The sequence below is a fragment of the Hibiscus syriacus genome, unplaced genomic scaffold (assembly GCF_006381635.1).
Source record: "Hibiscus syriacus cultivar Baekdansim isolate YM2019G1 unplaced genomic scaffold, ASM638163v2 tig00111085_pilon, whole genome shotgun sequence".
NCBI lineage: Eukaryota > Viridiplantae > Streptophyta > Magnoliopsida > Malvales > Malvaceae > Hibiscus > Hibiscus syriacus.
In genome coordinates, this window is record NW_024062976.1 from 53901 (window position 1) to 72429 (window position 18529).

Genomic DNA, 18529 nt, shown 5'->3' on the forward strand with positions numbered 1-18529 from the left:
TCTAATGATCATAACCAAACCTTAATTTAACCAGAAATTATCTAAATAGAAAACTCACCTTTGCTTGGCTTCACACGTGAAGAAGAAGAGAAAGGGAGAGAACTCTGGAAACCTCTAAACTTTGTTTCCTTCATTCCACGTATATCTATATATACCATTATTAAATACTTTTTTCTTTGCAATTGACCATACTATCCTTTCATTCCTCATTCTTTTTAATTTAATCCTACACCACATTTCTCATATAAGTCTTTAAACCATTCAATTATTCTAATTAAATCTCCAAATTTTGAAATCTTACAATTTAGTCATTAACCCGGTATTGAGGATGTTACAAATCTCCCCTCCTTTTAAGAAAATTCGTCCTCGAATTTTCATTACACATACCAATAAGAACATATCTTTTAATGTTCTCTTGCTCATTTCTCTACTTTATCTCCTTACAATTTATAATCAATGATTTGCTTTCACTTCCCCAAACACCCAATCCATTTCTAATTAGCTTATAACCATAACCAAACTTTAAATCTTCTTCAAATGTGATTAAACATATACTTTATATAATCAAACAATCTTCTCACATCTCCTTGCACACTTTTCGTGTTTCTACATCGAACTTATCATCTACACTTCTATATAACCTTTATCATACTTACCCCTTTGTTCAAATCCATAACTCTGATTTCATTCATCTTATAAACATATCACTGATGCACTTATTCTTAAACTCTTCTACAAATGATAACAACCTCACTTAATCTTTTAACGCTTTTATGGTGACAATTGTTCACCATATTCTATCTTATCCAAAAAATAACAAAATTACTCCATATCACTTTTCCAATTCAAAACAATGAATACCTTATATCACTATTCTGATATAATTTCAAATTCCTGAAATCATCATTTGAGTTTACGAGGCATTTCCTGATGTGTCCACTCTTCATCCTGCCTGGCCAGGCAGGTGAATAGCTGTAACAATCAGGAATATCACCTTTCACTTTATTTTGAAATTATCATAATCATACTTCTATTATAACTTAGCAATCTAATTCTATTAGCAAGACAACACACTCCTTACACTATCATATCAGAAATTTTTCACTTTATGTTGGCATGTACACATTTTTAATACTCATTTGACTTCAGTTTAAGCCTAGAATCGGCTAAACCTTAGCTCTGATACCATTAAATGTAACACCCTCAACCCGTACCCGACCTAGATACGAGTCCGAGGTGTCACATTGACTTTTCAAACTTTGACTCTTGACGAAAAAAATCAAGGAAATTTAAAACTTTCATTAAAATAAATTGTTAGTATACAAAAGTTAACCAAAAACAAGGCAAAACTGATCAGAGCATTTGTAACAGACATTTTTCTTACATGCCAACACTATACACAACAAAAGACATACTTTAGTCGTTACTTCTGATCTGATCTTCTAGCAGTGCTGCTGTTCTTGCCACCCTATTTCCACTCTTCCTGATTCTTGATACCTACGTGTAAATCACTTACACGCTAAGTCATAGACTTAGTGAGACATATAAATATAATAATAATGCATTCTGTATGAATATGAACATGCAATCTATCCATTCAATCATGTCATATACAATTCAATGTAAACAATAATAATATGGTAACATATAACTATAACCATGCAATTACCTTTGATAACTTTTATAGTCCCATGTACATTTTTGAGAACTCAAGGTATTCGAGTACATTGAGGTTGTGCACTACGCTGTCACCACAGCTCGTATGGGTCCCACTAGGGGCTATGAAATTTTGTCCCGAATGACCTATGTACTGTATTTATCCCGAATGACCATTCCTTAAGAACCATATACATATTCCAGTGGATCAAATCTGTCTCAAAAGACACTTTAAATGTTCCAAAGGATACATATATGTCTCGAAGGACCACATAGAACCCTCGACTCTTGGCTTGCCAACTATACCTATAGCTCTCATATCGTATATCATGGGCATTATTCTTATATTTCATATGTTCATGTATTCATGTCATTTCTCTTGTGATCATATATCTCATATCACTTACCATGTCACATGTGCATTTAAATCTATTCACATATATCATTTATCAAATCATATGAACATATATAGTTTATGTATGTATCATAATAATTATCATGTATGCATGTTCATAACTATTGTGATATGAAAATCATCATAGGAATTAGACTTATCACAAGTCTTATTCCATTGTACCATACTTCTAATTTGTACTCACCTTAGCCTTGCTTTGACTCGATTCTAATCCTTCAATTATTCCGGAACGAGATTACGTTCTAAATCTACATATTAATACATTGATACATATCAGTATACTAATTGATATATTCTAAACTATCATTCCTTAGGCTAATAAGAAAGCTATTTTTATCTTTTAATGAAGGTATGCATCGATGCACTACACCATGTATCGATGCATCCCTTGACGGGTGCATCGATGCACTGTCTATGCATCGGTGCATAAATCCTATTCGATGTTTCCATTTTTAATGGGTGCATCGATGCACTTCCTGTGCATCGATACACATTGAACAATTTCTGGAAATACCCTTGATGCATCGATACACATTGAATGTGCATCGATACACATAGCCAAGAAATGTCATTTTAAGCTCGAAACCCATCAACTCTTCACTCAATTCTTCTATTTTAAGCCCCTATCATGTCATTAAACTCAACTACCATTACTTAAACCAACTTATATCCATATAAACCCTCTTTATCTTCCATATCTCATCATGATTCTTAAATTTTAAGAATCTTACCAAACTTTCAACTTTGATATTAATCCTTTCCAACTTCACAAATCTCTTATTCTTATTGATGGCAAGTCAAATTCAACTTTCAATTCTTATTTTAAACTCTATTTTAAGATTTCACTCAAGAACTCCAAACCTTTAATCTTCCCTAACTTCTTTATCTTTTGATTTTAAGATAACTTAAGCTTTTCTTAAGCTTAGTTATACTCTAATGATCATAACCCAACCTTAATTTAACCAAAAATTATCTAAATAGAAAACTCACCTTTGCTTGGCTTCACACGTGAAGAAGAAGAGAAAGGGAGAGAACTCTGGAAACCTCTAAACTTTGTTTCCTTTCTTCCACGTGTATCTATATATATCATTATTAAATATGTTTTTCTTTGCAATTGACCATACTATCCTTTCATTCCTCATTCTTTTCAATTTAATCTTACACCACATTTCTCATATAAGTCTTTAAACCATTCAATTATTCTAATTAAATCTCCAAATTTTGAAATCTTACAATTTAGTTATTGAGGATGTTACATAACTAAACTCAAATTCATACATATGTTTAACTAAACTCAAATTCATGCATATATTTAAAATATTTATTCAACAAAATAAACAACTTTTTCTCTTATTCTTCCTCTCGATAAGTCGTTTGCTGAGTCGATTTTCTAAGTCTCCATTCTTCTTCTTCTTCTTCTTCTTTTTCTTCTTCTTCTTCTTCTTCTTCTTCTCCTCATCCTCATCCTCTTCAAATTTCATCTCCTTATGTTGATCAAGAATCGACTTCATTGACTCTTTCACCCACTCCTCATATGAAGACAAGCTTAAATCCGAATAATCAATATCATAATAATCAGAAGTAAAATGATCTTTCGGAAATTACCTGAAATTTTCTTCCTACAACTACAAGATTTGGTTCCCATATAACTCTATCAACTAACCCATCTACTATTTATATATTAAATATTCTCAAAATGACCGTTGGAACTCGTCCTGTGGGCGTGATGAGTTCCAACGACTATAAAACGAATATGTATTCAAATCCAAAGCAACTCGTCACCTCGAGGTGCTCACCTTTTTCTTGAAGTAGCCGGGCTCGGCAATTTTGTAAAGGTATAATTTTTGTGATTAATTTGCTTTCCTGAAGGCCACATCCTTTACTTTTACTTCAAAATGTTTCATTTTTGGGTTTAAGAAGGCATTATACAACTGCACGCTAAATACTACCGTACTTTGTTGAAATTTACTTCTCTATATTATGGGAATGGCAGTGGTTGCCGCGAGGGCTACTAGATTACCAATATATTCTTCATTTGCCAAAGAAGGGAATCTTAGCGACCTATTTGCGAAAGGAGAGGCCATATCAACACTTTTCAATGTTGTTGGAATGAGAGTTGGGATTCAGTTGGCATCTACTGTTTGTTCATCAATGCAAGGGAAGGTATTAAGATTGTAATGACATTTGGACTTGCTAAATTGCTAATCCTTTTTTTTATCGTCTCGGTTGCATTTCATTTTACACAAGCGTCGTTTCCTGGCAATTCGGATAGCTGATAGTAATAAGGAATTGCAGATGATTGTTGGGCCTCTTCTTTCCATTGTACATGTGTTGAGTGTCGTTGAAGAAATGCGAGCTGTTCCGGTCAATTCATTGAATCCTCAGAGGACTGCCATGATTGTGGCTGATTTTCTAAAGGTTGGTTTTATTTTTTATGGTTTGGACCCAGAATTTTATATATATGCCAAGGTTTTTCATCCGTCTGATTTTCCAATTGAACTCAACTCAGACTGGAAAGGTATCTGGTCCTGCTGATCTCAGATATCCGGAAGATCTCCTATGTCCTGGACGGCTAATCGAAGATGTTGGGAATGTGAAAGTAGGGAGGGCTTTGCACAAAGTTGTAAAGCCTTCGAAGCTTCAGGAATGGAAAGAAATATTCCCCGAAGAGAAGTTTGTCTTGAGTCCAGGAAATAAATGATCCGACATGTTGTTAGAGCATAATGCTACCGGAGAAGATGCACTAAGAGGTTGGCTGGTTGCTGCATATGCCGCGAGCATGGGGTAGTCCTTCCACGAGACAAGTGCCAGCGTCTTGCAAGATGCTTACGACAAGATGAACATCGTTTTCACTCCATTCCTATGTGAGCTACAGGCTAAAGGTTGGCATACCGATCGCTTTCTTGGTGGAACGGGGACCCGCTTTGCATTTTGATATTCCATCTTTCTCATACTGCCCTACATCAAGAGAATATATATTCATTTGATCAAATTATTATTCTCTTCTCTGTGTAATTTCTATTAGTGTATACTATCTCGTTAAAATGGTCTGTTTTAAAATATTTCATAAAATTTAATTATTTGGAATATTAAAATGATTATGATTAAAATTATAAAAAAATACTATAAAAAATCAATAGAAACCCTTCTAATGAGACGAAAGAAATATTTTCATTCAATTCATTCTATTTTAATCCAAATTGAATTTATTTCACAACGTATTAGAACTACACTTATGTTCTCTTTATAATTCATTATATGACCCTCAAACTATAATTCTCATTCTGAATTAGTCCTTAAACGTTCGAATATTTTAATTTCATCCTCAAACTATGACCCTTATTCTAAATTAGTCTTTAAATATTTGAACATTCTAATTTTATTCCGTAACTAGAACCTCTTTTTAAATTGGTCCCTAAACTTTTAATTTCGGGCCGGCTATGACGGCTGCTTGCGAGTTTCACTCCGGTACAACTCTTTCTCCGCCCTATTCATTTTACGTGCTTAGCTTCGTAAAAAATTTAAAATGTTTTTTATTTAACTAAAAAAATTAAAATATTTAAAATATTATTATAAAATCACGACATTTTTTTATTTAACTACAAAAAATTTAAAATATTTTAAAGTAAATAAAAAATAATATAATTATTGAGAAATAATCATATTTGAAGAAGTTTTATTTAAGTAAAATGTATTATTAAAGCAATAAAATATATGGTAAACTACATAAATATTCACCAAACTTTTAGGACACTTGCATTTTGGTCACTCAACTTTTAAAACTTGCAATACAGTAATTGATTTTTTAATTTATTTTCAGTAAGAATCCTGACGTTACATCCCGTTAATTTGTTATGGGGCACGTTACCTCCCGTTAACCCTCCTTCTTATTCTTAGTATTATTATTATTAACATCAACCTTCTCGTTTCTATCAACCTAACATTAATTGTATTTGCAACTACATAGTAAATTGATTTCTCATTATGATTCCCTCGTGAATTCGATATATGTACCCTTCATGCATGTATAACACAGAAAAGCATTAACCAAAGATAAATTAAACAGAAATTACTCCAGATTTGAAGAAGGAATAACTTGAGCCAACCTTAACATCACGAGGAAGCTGGTCGGGCTTGAACTTACGGTTATGGTAGAAAGCAGAACCACCACCAGTATTTATAAGCTCTCTCAAATGAAGCAAGTTATTGTAACCATCATCTGGAAACCCTAAATCCAAAATTTCCTTACGGACATTCTCCGGCAATGCGTCTTTATCTTTCGCTGCCGCACAAGAGGATCTTCATAACACTCGGCCATAATCATCGTCGTCGTCATCAGGAGCATCCGCGAATTTAGAGTCCACGTTATCGTATTCACCGTCGTCATAGCAGTTTTGTTTTCATCAAAGGTGTCGAAGGAGGCAGGGTTAGAGACTCGGTCATTACCAGGTGAGTCACCGTAAAATGGATCGGATGATTCTCGAGCAAGTAGTTGGAACGTCGCCGATTTCTTTTCTAATTCAGGAAACCTCAGACTTCCATCATCTTCCTTATTATGTATCTGGAAATCTGAACGCTCAACTTTTCTAGCTACCACCTCTAACAAGTCTTTACCTTCTATATTATTCAAACAGTCCACCTTTTCAACCCAGTTGGAGTAATTTTCATCCTGCCTCAACTGACTTGGGTCTTGGGAGATTTCAACCTAGTCCATCAACATAATGGTTAAATCATTTCTCTTAAAGCCCATAAGGTTCATGTCTGCAAAAACTGAATTGAAATCAGTTTTACTTGTTGGATCATAAACTTGATCCATTATGGGAGCCTAAACCCAAACCCAAACTAAATTGATGTCATTACTTACATCATTTAATTAAAGATGTCATTGCTTACATCATTTAATTAATGATGTCATTGCTTACATCAATTTAGTTAGGTGAGAGTTAGATATTTGTTGAATTTGTAATGGTTTAAATTAGTTTATTTGTGTGGTGTAGGATTGTTCTTGAGTAGTATAAATACCCCTTCCCATTTTAGTTTTAAGCATCAAGAAAAATTAAGAGCTTATAAGTGAGTGAAGAAGCAAAGTCTTATAAGAGTAAAGTTGTAGTTCTTGCTTTTGAGTGAGAGTACTCTTGTAATATTTGTTTGAGTTTCAATAAAAGTTGTTTGTGTGAGTGTTTTATTTCCAACAAAGTGGCATCAGAGAGAGTTGGAAAGATCGAAGGTCTCGACGAGAGGAATACGACGCCGCCAGAATTTTCTCAATCTGAGTTCTGACGCACCGCCACGCACCGCTAGAAGACTACTGCCAGAAAATCGAGTTGACTCACCGAGTTGAGCCGAGTTGGAGCCCTTGACCGAGTTGTCCAAGTCCATCCAAAGTTTTTTTTATTCATCGTTCCGGATTCATCCGTGCAATCAGATTTTACAAAATCTCATTATATTGAGAGATATGGCAAATGGTATGGCACCATTCCAAGTTCCGACACTCAACAACAACAACTACGACAATTGGAGTATCAAAATGAAGGCACTTATTGTATCACAAGATGTGTGGGATATCATAGAGAAAGGCTATAATGAGCCTGCGGATGATGATGCTTTTGCTACTCTTACACCAGATCAAAAGACAACTTTGAAGGATTCAAGAAAGAGCGACAAGAAGGCTCTCTACCTCATCTATCAAGCATTAGATGATGATGGTTTTGAAAAGATTTCAAGTGCAAGCTCTAGCAAGGAACCGTGGGAGAAGCTGCAAACCTCTTACAAAGGATCCGAGCAAGTGAAGAAGGTTCGTCTCCAAACATTAAGAGGTGAATTCGAATCCTTAAACATGAAAGCATCTGAGTCTATTTCAGATTATTTCTCAAGAGTAGTAGCTGTTTCTAATCAATTAAAAAGAAATGGTGAAAAGTTAGACGATGTGAGGATAATAGAGAAGATACTCCGTTCTTTGGATCCCAAATTTGAGCACATCGTCGTGACGATTGAAGAAACTAAAGACTTGGAAGAAATGAAGATCGAACAGCTCCAAGGATCATTGCAAGCATACGAAGAGAAGCATAAAAAGAAGCATGAGTTTACTGAGCAACTCCTCAAGCTGCAACTCAAGGATATGCATGAGAGCTCACGCAATGATATAAACCAACGTGGCCAAGGCAGAGGTAGAGGCCATGGACGAGGTGGAAGTCGAGGTCGTGGACGAGGCTGGAATTACAACAATAACAATTCCAACAACAACTATGAGAAAGGAGAAAGCTCAACACGAGGCCGTGGAAGAATTAATCCAAACTCAAAGTATGACAAATCTCAAATTCGATGTTATAATTGTCAAAAATTTGGGCATTATGCTTCAGAATGTAGAGCTCCCAACAACAAAATTGAGGAAAAAGGTCAATTACGTGGAGGAAAAGACAGATGGCAAAGAAACTCTTCTTCTAGCACGAAAGGAAACTGATGGTGGCCAAGCAAATTCCTGGTATCTTGACAGTGGTGCAAGCAATCACATGTGTGGAAGGAAAGACATGTTTGTGGAGCTAGACGAGTCAGTAAGTGGAAATGTTTCGTTTGGAGATGATTCCACAATAGCAGTGAAAGGGAGAGGTAACATTCTTATCCGTTTGAAAGATGGGAGACATCAATTTATTTTAAATGTCTACTATGTGCCCAATATGAAAAGTAACATTTTAAGTTTAGGGCAACTGGTAGAGAAAGGTTATGATATTCATATGAATAATTATAATCTTTCTATAAAAGATGATAAGAATAACTTCATTGCTAAATTACCGATGTCAAAGAATAGAATGTTCTTGATCAACATACAAAATGATGTTGCAAAGTGCCTGAAAGCTTGCTACAAAGATGCATCATGGCTTTGGCATCTTCGATTTGGGCATCTCAATTTTGGAGGTCTAGAGCTATTATCTAAGAAGGAGATGGTGAAAGGACTACCTCACATCAACCATCCTGACCAGTTCTGTGAAGGGTGTCTAGTCGGGAAACAATTCAGGAAAAGCTTTCCAAAGGAGTCAGAGACAAGAGCTAAGAAGCCACTTGAGCTCATCCATACCGATGTGTGTGGACCGATCAAGCCAAGCTCTCTTGGTAACAATAACTATTTTCTTCTCTTCATTGATGATTTTTCAAGAAAAACCTGGGTATATTTCTTGAAACAGAAGTCAGAAGTTTTTGAAGTCTTCAAGAAGTTCAAAGCAGCAGTGGAGAGAGAAAGCGGTAGAAAGATCAAAGCCATGAGATCCGATCGAGGTGGAGAATTTACTTCCAGGGAGTTTCAAGAGTTCTGTGAAGCAAATGGAATTCGTCGACCAATGACAGTTCCTAGATCCCCCCAGCAAAATGGTGTGGCAGAAAGAAAGAATAGAACAATCCTCGACATGGCACGAAGCATGCTCAAAAGCAAGAAACTACCCAAAGAATTTTGGGCGGAAGCAGTATCGTGTGCAGTCTACTTGTCAAATCGATCTCCAACAAGAAGTGTATGGGGAAAGACACCGCAAGAGGCATGGAGTGGAAGAAAGCCTGGCATTTCCCACTTGAGAACCTTTGGAAGTATAGCCCATGTTCACGTACCAGACGAGAGAAGAACGAAGCTTGATGATAAAAGCGAGAGTTTTATCTTCATCGGCTATGATGATAATTCGAAGGGCTACAAGTTGTACAATCCAGACAATAAGAAGTTTGTGATTAGTCGAGATGTGGTCTTCAACGAAGAAGGAGAATGGGATTTTAACTCTCATACAGATGACTTAAATTTCTTTCCTCAGTTTGAAGAAGATGAGCAGACAATGAGGGAGCAACTAGATGAATCTCAACAAGAGCTTGCAACTCCACCCACTTCACCAACATCAACCACTCAAGGAGACTCATCACCTTCATCATCGTCAAGTGGGAGTCAAAGTGAAAGAGTTGTGCAACGCACAAGAAGCCTTAGAGATCTCTATGAGGTAACTGAACGACAAGATAATCTTACATTATTTTGTCTGTTTGCCGATTGTGAACCAGTGAGCTTTCAAGAAGCAGTACAAGAAAAGAAATGGAGAGATGCGATGGACGAAGAAATCAAGGCCATCGAGAAGAATGACACATGGGAACTTACCTCACTTCCCAAGGGACATAAGGCGATAGGTGTCAAATGGGTGTACAAAACAAAGCAAAATGCCAAAGGAGAGATTGAAAGGCACAAGGCGAGGCTAGTTGCTAAAGGCTATAGTCAAAAGGCTGGAATTGACTATGATGAGGTATTTGCTCCTGTTGCTCGATTGGAGACTATCAGACTAATCATTTCTTTGGCAGCTCAAAACAAGTGGAAGATACAACAGATAGATGTAAAGTCCGCCTTCCTAAATGGAGTTCTTGAAGAGGAACTTTACATTCAGCAACCATCAGGCTATGAAGTCAAAGGGCATGAAGACAAGGTGTTGAAGTTGAAGAAGGCTCTTTACGGGCTAAAACAAGCACCAAGGGCATGGAATAGCCGAATCGACAAGTACTTCCAAGAGAATGGTTTCAACAAATGTCCCTACGAGCATGCTCTATATATCAAGATCAAATATGAAGATATTTTGATCGTGTGCCTCTACGTGGACGATTTGATCTTCACTGGAAGCAACCCAAGCATGTTTAATGAATTCAAGGATGTGATGATGAAAGAATTTGAGATGACAGACATGGGGCTCATGGCGTACTACCTTGGCATTGAAGTTAAGCAACAAAATGATGGAATTTTCATTTCACAGGAAAGCTATGCAAAGGAGATACTGAAGAAGTTCAAGATGGAGAACTGTAAGCCAATAAGCACACCGGCAGAATACGGGATCAAGATGACCAAACATGAAGAAGGCGAAAGTGTAGATCCAACATTCTTCAAAAGTTTGGTAGGAAGTCTACGCTATCTAACTTGCACGAGACCCGATATTCTTCACGCAGTTGGATTGGTTAGTCGCTACATGGAATCCCCAACAACCACCCATTTTAAAGCCGCAAAGAGAATTCTTCGCTATCTGAAAGGTACAATTGACTTTGGCTTGTTCTATTCAGTTTCTAATGATTACAAGCTTGTTGGATATAGCGACAGTGATTGGGGTGGAGACATAGATAATCGAAGGAGCACTACTGGATTCGTATTTTTCATGGGAGATATTGCATTCACATGGATGTCAAAGAAACAACTGATTGTCACATTGTCCACTTGTGAAGCGGAATATGTTGCTGCTACCTCATGTGTTTGTCATGCAATTTGGCTTAGAAATCTATTGAAGGAGATTGGTTTGATACAAGAAGAGCCTACCAAGGTTTGTGTCGACAACAAGTCAGCCATTGCCTTAGCGAAGAATCCAGTATTCCATGATCGAAGCAAGCACATTGATATTCGCTACCACTATATAAGGGAGTGTGTTGCAAGAAAAGATGTGGAAGTTGAATATGTGAAGTCACAAGATCAAGTTGCTGATATTTTTACCAAGCCACTGACCAACGAAGACTTCTTAAGATTAAGGAACCTACTAGGGGTCACGAGATCAAGTTTACGGGAGGGTGTTGGATCATAAACTTGATCCATTATGGGAGCCTAAACCCAAACCCAAACTAAATTGATGTCATTACTTACATCATTTAATTAAAGATGTCATTGCTTACATCATTTAATTAATGATGTCATTGCTTACATCAATTTAGTTAGGTGAGAGTTAGATATTTGTTGAATTTTGTAATGGTTTAAATTAGTTTATTTGTGTGGTGTAGGATTGTTCTTGAGTAGTATAAATACCCCCTTCCCATTTTAGTTTTAAGCATCAAGAAAAATTAAGAGCTTTTAAGTGAGTGAAGAAGCAAAGTCTTATAAAAGTGAGTTGTAGTTCTTGTTTTTGAGTGAGAGTACTCTTGTAATATTTGTTTGAGTTTCAATAAAAATTGTTTGTGTGAGTGTTTTATTTCCAACATTACTTTCTTCAAGTTTCCTAGTTTGTCTATCTTCTGTTACCCCTTTACCGTTCTCTCTCTCTTCTGGCATTAGGTGATCCTTGGGCTACTCTTTCTGGTAGCCCTTTCGCCTTCTTTCTTCTCCAGAACTGGTCCCTTCTTTTGTATCTAGCTATCGAGACCATTAACCGATTTTCATTTACCATACTGCCGTTCAGGTTACTTATGGCTTTGAGTGCATCCGCCCTATTCTCCATCCTAACAAAACCAAATTTACCACCTTTTGTACTTCGTTTTGATGGGATGAAACTGTCCACAACCTCACCATACTTCCCAAAATGATTCCGGAGACCCTTCCATTGAAAATTTTCCGGTATGTTATGGACGAAGACGGTTGATATCCTCTCCAGAACTTCTCTGTTCATCGCCTTGTTCCTTTGAGGCTGCTTTGTTTTGCTCATCCTACATTGTTTCTTATATGGCCAGAACCTTGTTGGCAAGAAATGAAACTTGTGATATCTGCAAAGATCAAACCCTTCTTATTATCATCTTGATGATTGCAATCTTTTAGCTTCTTGGCAAGAAAATTCACAAGAAAATGCAACAACAATATTCTCATGGTTTAACCAATTTATTACTTTTAAAGTGGTTCCTGAATCAAATATCGGAAATGAGTTTTATAAGAGCCTTATCATTTGCAACCATCTTGAAGTGGCACGGAGAAAGTGAAATTACAAGAATTTCCTTCTTCACTGCAGCATTATACCCCCTTTAAATAAATCCCTGCATGCATGCATGGAATCTTTTTACGTAACATTAATGAAAGTGAGAACAGTAATGTCAGCTTTTTCTTCTCCTTTAAAAAGCAAAAACAGGCATTGAAAAAAGTAGAGTAGTAAGAAGAAACACATCGAACAGATGGTGAGTTCCTTAAGGTGGATAAAAAAGCACACATCGAAGTATATTTAGCAACAAATTATCACTAATATTATCTGCTTAAGGTGGATGAAGAAACACTCTTTTTTTTCCACGGAAAATATTTTATTTTATTTAATATTCACATAAAGTGGATATATAATGATCTCAAAGGAATTCATACGAGATCCACACCTAAATTAACCCACCAAAACACTTCAACTCTCCAATGTTCTACTAAAGAACTCCCTAACATGTACTCCAAAAGCACTACAACCCGGAAAAATATTAAAACCCTAGGAAAGTATCAATAAAAGGAGAAAAAAATCACAACGATTACTCAAACGATAGGACATCAATAAAAATCCGACGTACCTAAAGACAATCACGAGAGTATAATTGATGCAATCGAGTCTCGCTCAATATCTCGCAAGCTGCCACACTACCAAACAATTGATCCTTACATCTCTTACAAAACATAATATCATGATGACGAAAACGCCGATGCTCCTTGGGAATATCAATACCATACAACCTTGAAACCACCTTTGAAACATCACAAAGAAAAAAACAGTAGCCCTGTAACCGAAACCTAGATCCTAATAACCGTCTAACCTTGTCAGCTCCAAAATAACTTCCTGCTCATCCCCTTCAATTTGAAAACCAAATTTCTTTCCAAATTCACATGCTCTCTCAGCTTCCTTAAGTAGACCCGGTTTTGTATACCTCACCATGTAGACCCGGATTTTGTTACCGTGAATTCTACTCCCATCAAGGCAGCCCATAGCTCGTTTTGCATCATCCATCATGCAAATCGGACAAAGCCGAACCTGCTTCCCCCTCTGCTTCTTTTGCTGGGGATAAAAGAGTCGACAACTATACCATAGTTGTCAAAGACAAGCCGTAACCCTTGATAGTGGAGATTTTCTGGTAGATTGAAAACAATTAACGTGAAACATTTCCCCCTCGCATCCTCTATCGCCTCAGTCGTCTGAGACATCGGAGTTTTTCGATTCGAGATTATTAAGCGGACAAGTCTCCAAAATCACCTCAGTCCCATTACTGAGATTTGTTCAGAAACACTCGTTTCATTCATTATAATTACAGTTTATTAATCTTACCTGCTTTAAGATTGCATCTTCAACGTGCTCAGAGTTGAAGTCTAAAATTTCCCAATCATCCTCGGTATGAGGTTCAATTGTGACCAATGTAGCTTTTGTAAAGTTAGACGCAACTCGTACTTAGAACTGTGTTGGAGTTCGACAATGATATACATTCAGCAAACTGTTGAGAAACCTTCATAGCCGAATAAAAATCTATGCAAAGAAATTAGATAAAGTATAAAAATCAAAGTTTATCCTTTTTGCAGGTTTATGTTGAGAAGAAGAAGAAGGTTTAACGGGAGATAACATGTCACCTCAATAAAACCAGGGGAGATAGCGTCAGGGAGCTTACTAAAAATAAACTAAAAATTTAATGATTGTATTGTAAGTTTTAAAAGTTAGGTGACCAAAGTACAAGCACCCTAAAAGTTTGGTGACTATTTTTGTAATTTATCCTAAAATATAATTGTTGTTTTTAAGAACAAAGTTATAAAATAGTAGTATATTCATTAATATTTTAACAGACATAATATAAGTTATCTCTCAACATTCTTTTGAGTGACCCGTAATCATATTTCAACCTTAGTGAATTTATCTTTTAGAGTTGTCATTAATTTTTTTACATTAGATAATCGGAGATTTATTTTAAATGATTCGGGAATCAATTACATGTGGAAAAAGATAAACATTCCGTAATTAAAATTTATACAAAAATTCAAAGATTCTATCATAATTTGAAACGCAGTTGCGTATAATGATTATTCACTATCACAACAGAACCGTATCCCATTATTCAATAACACAAGCCCCTGCTGTTGCGGATTCAGAGTTAATGAATTCAGCCCAAGGGAATCGAGCAAGAAAATATGGCTCTATGTTTGAACTTCAAGACAAGGTGCCATCTAGCTTTGAGAAAAAAAGGAAAAACCGTGCGATCAAGAAGTGCAAACAATAAAGCAAGGGAGTAATCACGAATGAAATCTCTGAGGTTTCACTCTCAGATTCTGACCTCCACAGTGGGAATCAAATCCTTATTCAAGAAGCTAAGAAAGCTATTGAGCTTGAAAGGAAGCTTGGTATTCAGTTCGAAGGTAACGAAGAAGAGATTATCAAGGACTTTGTTCATCTTGAATCATTCTAAAGGATTTCAACTTCGAAGAAATCAGCAATCGGTCAATATTTTTAGATTCTTGTTTTTTCGAGGACAGGGGTCATGTTCTGATTCTGGGTCATAGTTGATTCATAAATTTGTGGCAAATTTGGGAACCAATGGTAAATCATTTTTCCTCATAGAAGGAGAAAGGGCTGTGTGCGTTGGTTGTTTATTGTTACTTGAGAGAGCTTGTAGTTTGAGAATAAGATGCGTGCAGTGAATTGTGGCAATATTAGATTGAATTGTGGTACTATTAGGGATGGCAATTTAACCTGAATTCAATGGGTTCCGACCCGAATCGATAGTGTCGGTTTTTTTAAAAAATAAGTTTGGGCTGGGTCGGATTTTTAAGGGGTGAGGTCAGGTCAGGTTGAGTTCGGGTGGAGAGTGAAAAAACTCCGACTCGACCCGACCCGAGGATAATAATATAATTTCCTTAAATATTTATTATTTTTAATTAAATCTTTCATTTATATTGGGTCCGGTTGGCTCGGATTTATATTCTAAAAATCAGGTTAGGTCTTAATCGAATGGAGGATATATATTTTAGAGTCGGATCGGGTCGGATGTAGGATATAATTTTTTTGGGTTGGGTCAAGTTCAAGTGGATGATACCTATTTCGGGTCAGGTTGAGTTGACAAAACCCTACCCTAACTCAACCCATTGTTATCCCTACTTGCTACAACGTTGGTGCTCGAACTCATTATCTCTAAGAACACCAACAATTCCTTTAATTACTGAGATAAATTGATTAGATAAATTGATTGTATATATATATATATATATATAATTTTAAAGCTTAATTATTTAATAAAGATTAATGGATATGAGTTGGGTAGTATGACAAAATGAGTGTTGGATAATGGATTTAGTTGATTAATATAATTAAATTTTATTAAACTCATAATATGAATTAATAAAAATATGCATGGGATAATAAAAATTATATACAGAATTTAATAATTTTGTATTTGATTCCTAATAACAATTTTTAATTATTCCATTTAGAAATTATAATAATATTCATCGTACTTCAAAAAAATAAATTTTTATTACAGTAACTCAATCAAGAATGAACGACTTAATCTCCATGTTTCATTTTTATTCTCCATTTTGCGAGAGGTAGCAGCTGGAACGGTGGCTTTGGTTTTGTATCTATAAAGCACCTTCTTGCACTTGTTCATGTAATTATGAATCGAAATAAGGATCTTGCCTGCTTCATTTATATAATATGAGTTCCTAATACTCTGTTTCTCTCCCCCTTTCTTTTCCTTCTCCTGCAACATCACCCTGTACGATCCTTCGTCCTCCGGTACGAACTCTTCTTTGTATGTCACTTCCCATCCCACCACCGTTACATCCCACAACATCGTCACACCAGCCTGACCATTTTAAACAAAACATACATGGACGTGAGTCGAATCAAATTCGGGTCAAATTCGATTTTCATGTGTTGTTTACCTGGTTGGCGGGGATTTCGATTTCTGCTGTTGCGTTTTCTTTGAGATCGACTTCTGTTGCTTCGTTGTCAGGCGAGAACTCGTCGTCGTTGGTTCTTTTGAGGCCTCCGTATTCGACTGGAAGGTTTTCCGGGGATACGAATCTGTTGGTTCCGAACAGATGTGATGACAATGGGGAATTAAGTATGATATAAGCAAGAGGATAATGGACATTTTTCTTACTTGAGAAGAGTCCCTGTAACTCTCCCTGGTCGGGCAAAAATGGTCTTGTAATTCGCTTTATGAGTTGTGAGCCGTGAAGAAACTGAATGGGATACATGGTACCATAAGGGAACATTTACTATTATCTGCCATAGTTTTGCAGAAATCATCAGTCATCAACCATTCAATGTGTGTATATATGTATATATTATATATATTGATTGTTTTACCGTTCCATGGATGATGTCAGGATAATATTCTTCGAGCATCGTCCACCATTTTCGATAAGCGGAACGTAGTTCCCTTGTGTGAAGACCATGGAACTCCTTCCAGTCCATTACCTGAACCACTGAGTCAGCTCCACCGGGTTCAAAGTTGAGTTCTTTGATACATTTCTCAATGTACTGAACCCTCCATCTTAAAAACTTTTCGCAATTCTCTTCTGAACCAAGTATTTTATTTTGGTTATCTTTCAAATCGCCATACACATTGTAAAACAGAGGGCGACCTTTCCTGTCTACGGTTCTGTGATAACCCACTTTCTCGAAATAGGGGCCCAAGTTTTCTTCGAGTATTCCATCGGCCTTGAATTCCCTGCGCCATATCAACGTCTTCTTAAGCTTCTCGAACGCGTTATGGACGTTGTAGTTCTCCGATTTCAAGAATTTCAATAACACCATATCGGTCCCTGCGTGGGATTTGCTTGGCATCAAAGGTACACCCCAGAGTCTAATCTCTTCCGGCTCACCGATCGTGTTTAGGGTTTCATTTTGACAGACTTGAGAACCGTCTGGTTTCCCCAGGAGAGAATTCCCTTGAATTGCATCCTCAATTCTACTCCTGAATTCAATCAAAGCCTTATTCCCTTGAATGGCGTCCTCAAACCTCCACTTCAATTCAACCAAAGCGTTCTTCTCTTTCTTTTCGTCTTCATGACCAGGTAGAGTTTCCTCATAGTTTTCTTCGCCGTTAGCCTCATCGGCTCGAAGGGACAACTCGTTTTTTATCTGATCGGCGTCCTGAATCTTGCCGCTGTTCTCCCCCATGACTTTTGTTATTACAGTTTCCGGTCTTTCCTCCGTTGAAAGAAATCAAAGATTGAACGAAAAATAAAGCTTCAACCGTTGTTTATCTGGCTTGCTCCAAATTTATGACAACGAATACATGAGCCAGGTAAAAACAGGTTTCTTTATTTATTTTTACCAGCTAAAACGGTATCGTTTTGTTGGAAATGGATGATGGCACCATCAAATGAACAATTTAGCAAATCCTTTGAAAGATATTCATATAAAGAGTTAATTCATCATAAGTCCTCAAATTATGACTTATTCTAAATTTGTACCTAAACTTTTAAATATTCCAATTTCATCCCTAAAATATTACTATCATTCTGAACTAATTCTCAAACTTCTAAACATTTCATTTTCATCCTCAAATTTTTTGAACATTCAATTTCATTCCAAACTATGTCTATATTACTCACATCCTTTGTTAGTAAACTTGTTAAACCAAATTAATTTATTGCATGTATGAAATGAAATAAAATTCAGGTTATTATATGCTTGAAACTAATTGCACATTTGGGTGACTTTGGGGATGAAATTGGAGCATTCAAAAGTTTAAGGACGATTGCTAAACTCCTAGACCTAGCTGGATTGATTACTAATATATTTTGGAAAGAGGTAC

General features: G+C 36.3%; 2 protein-coding genes across 2 annotated transcripts; one reads left to right on the forward strand and one right to left on the reverse strand.

Annotated features, from left to right (window-relative positions):
• The first annotated feature begins 3943 nt into the window (after positions 1-3943).
• Positions 3944-4971, forward strand: LOC120152105 (protein root UVB sensitive 2, chloroplastic-like). Its single transcript, XM_039164396.1, has 3 exons — positions 3944-4234; positions 4367-4489; positions 4581-4971. Exons 1-3 carry the CDS (start codon positions 4052-4054, stop codon positions 4770-4772), a joined length of 498 nt encoding a protein of 165 aa, XP_039020327.1. The 5' UTR covers positions 3944-4051; the 3' UTR covers positions 4773-4971.
• Positions 4972-16222: 11251 nt separating this feature from the next.
• LOC120152130 (patellin-4-like) lies at positions 16223-17986 on the reverse strand. Its single transcript, XM_039164412.1, has 4 exons — positions 17074-17986; positions 16865-16989; positions 16644-16785; positions 16223-16564 (listed from the first exon to the last, which is right to left on the reverse strand). The coding sequence occupies exons 1-4, from the start codon at positions 17887-17889 to the stop codon at positions 16235-16237; spliced, it is 1413 nt and encodes a 470-aa protein (XP_039020343.1). The 5' UTR covers positions 17890-17986; the 3' UTR covers positions 16223-16234.
• Between the last annotated feature and the right edge of the window lie 543 nt (positions 17987-18529).

Excerpts from the sequence above, each read along its gene's own strand:
- LOC120152105 (XM_039164396.1), top strand. The coding sequence starts at position 4,052 with ATGGGAATGGCAGTGGTTGCCGCGAGGGCTACTAGATTACCAATATAT. Across the intron at positions 4,235-4,366 it reads GTTCATCAATGCAAGGGAAG|ATGATTGTTGGGCCTCTTCT; the intron begins GTATTAAGATTG and ends AAGGAATTGCAG. Across the intron at positions 4,490-4,580 it reads TTGTGGCTGATTTTCTAAAG|ACTGGAAAGGTATCTGGTCC; the intron begins GTTGGTTTTATT and ends AACTCAACTCAG.
- LOC120152130 (XM_039164412.1), bottom strand. The coding sequence starts at position 17,889 with ATGGGGGAGAACAGCGGCAAGATTCAGGACGCCGATCAGATAAAAAAC. Across the intron at positions 16,990-17,073 it reads CTGACATCATCCATGGAACG|ATAATAGTAAATGTTCCCTT; the intron begins GTAAAACAATCA and ends AAACTATGGCAG. Across the intron at positions 16,786-16,864 it reads GTTACAGGGACTCTTCTCAA|ATTCGTATCCCCGGAAAACC; the intron begins GTAAGAAAAATG and ends CGGAACCAACAG.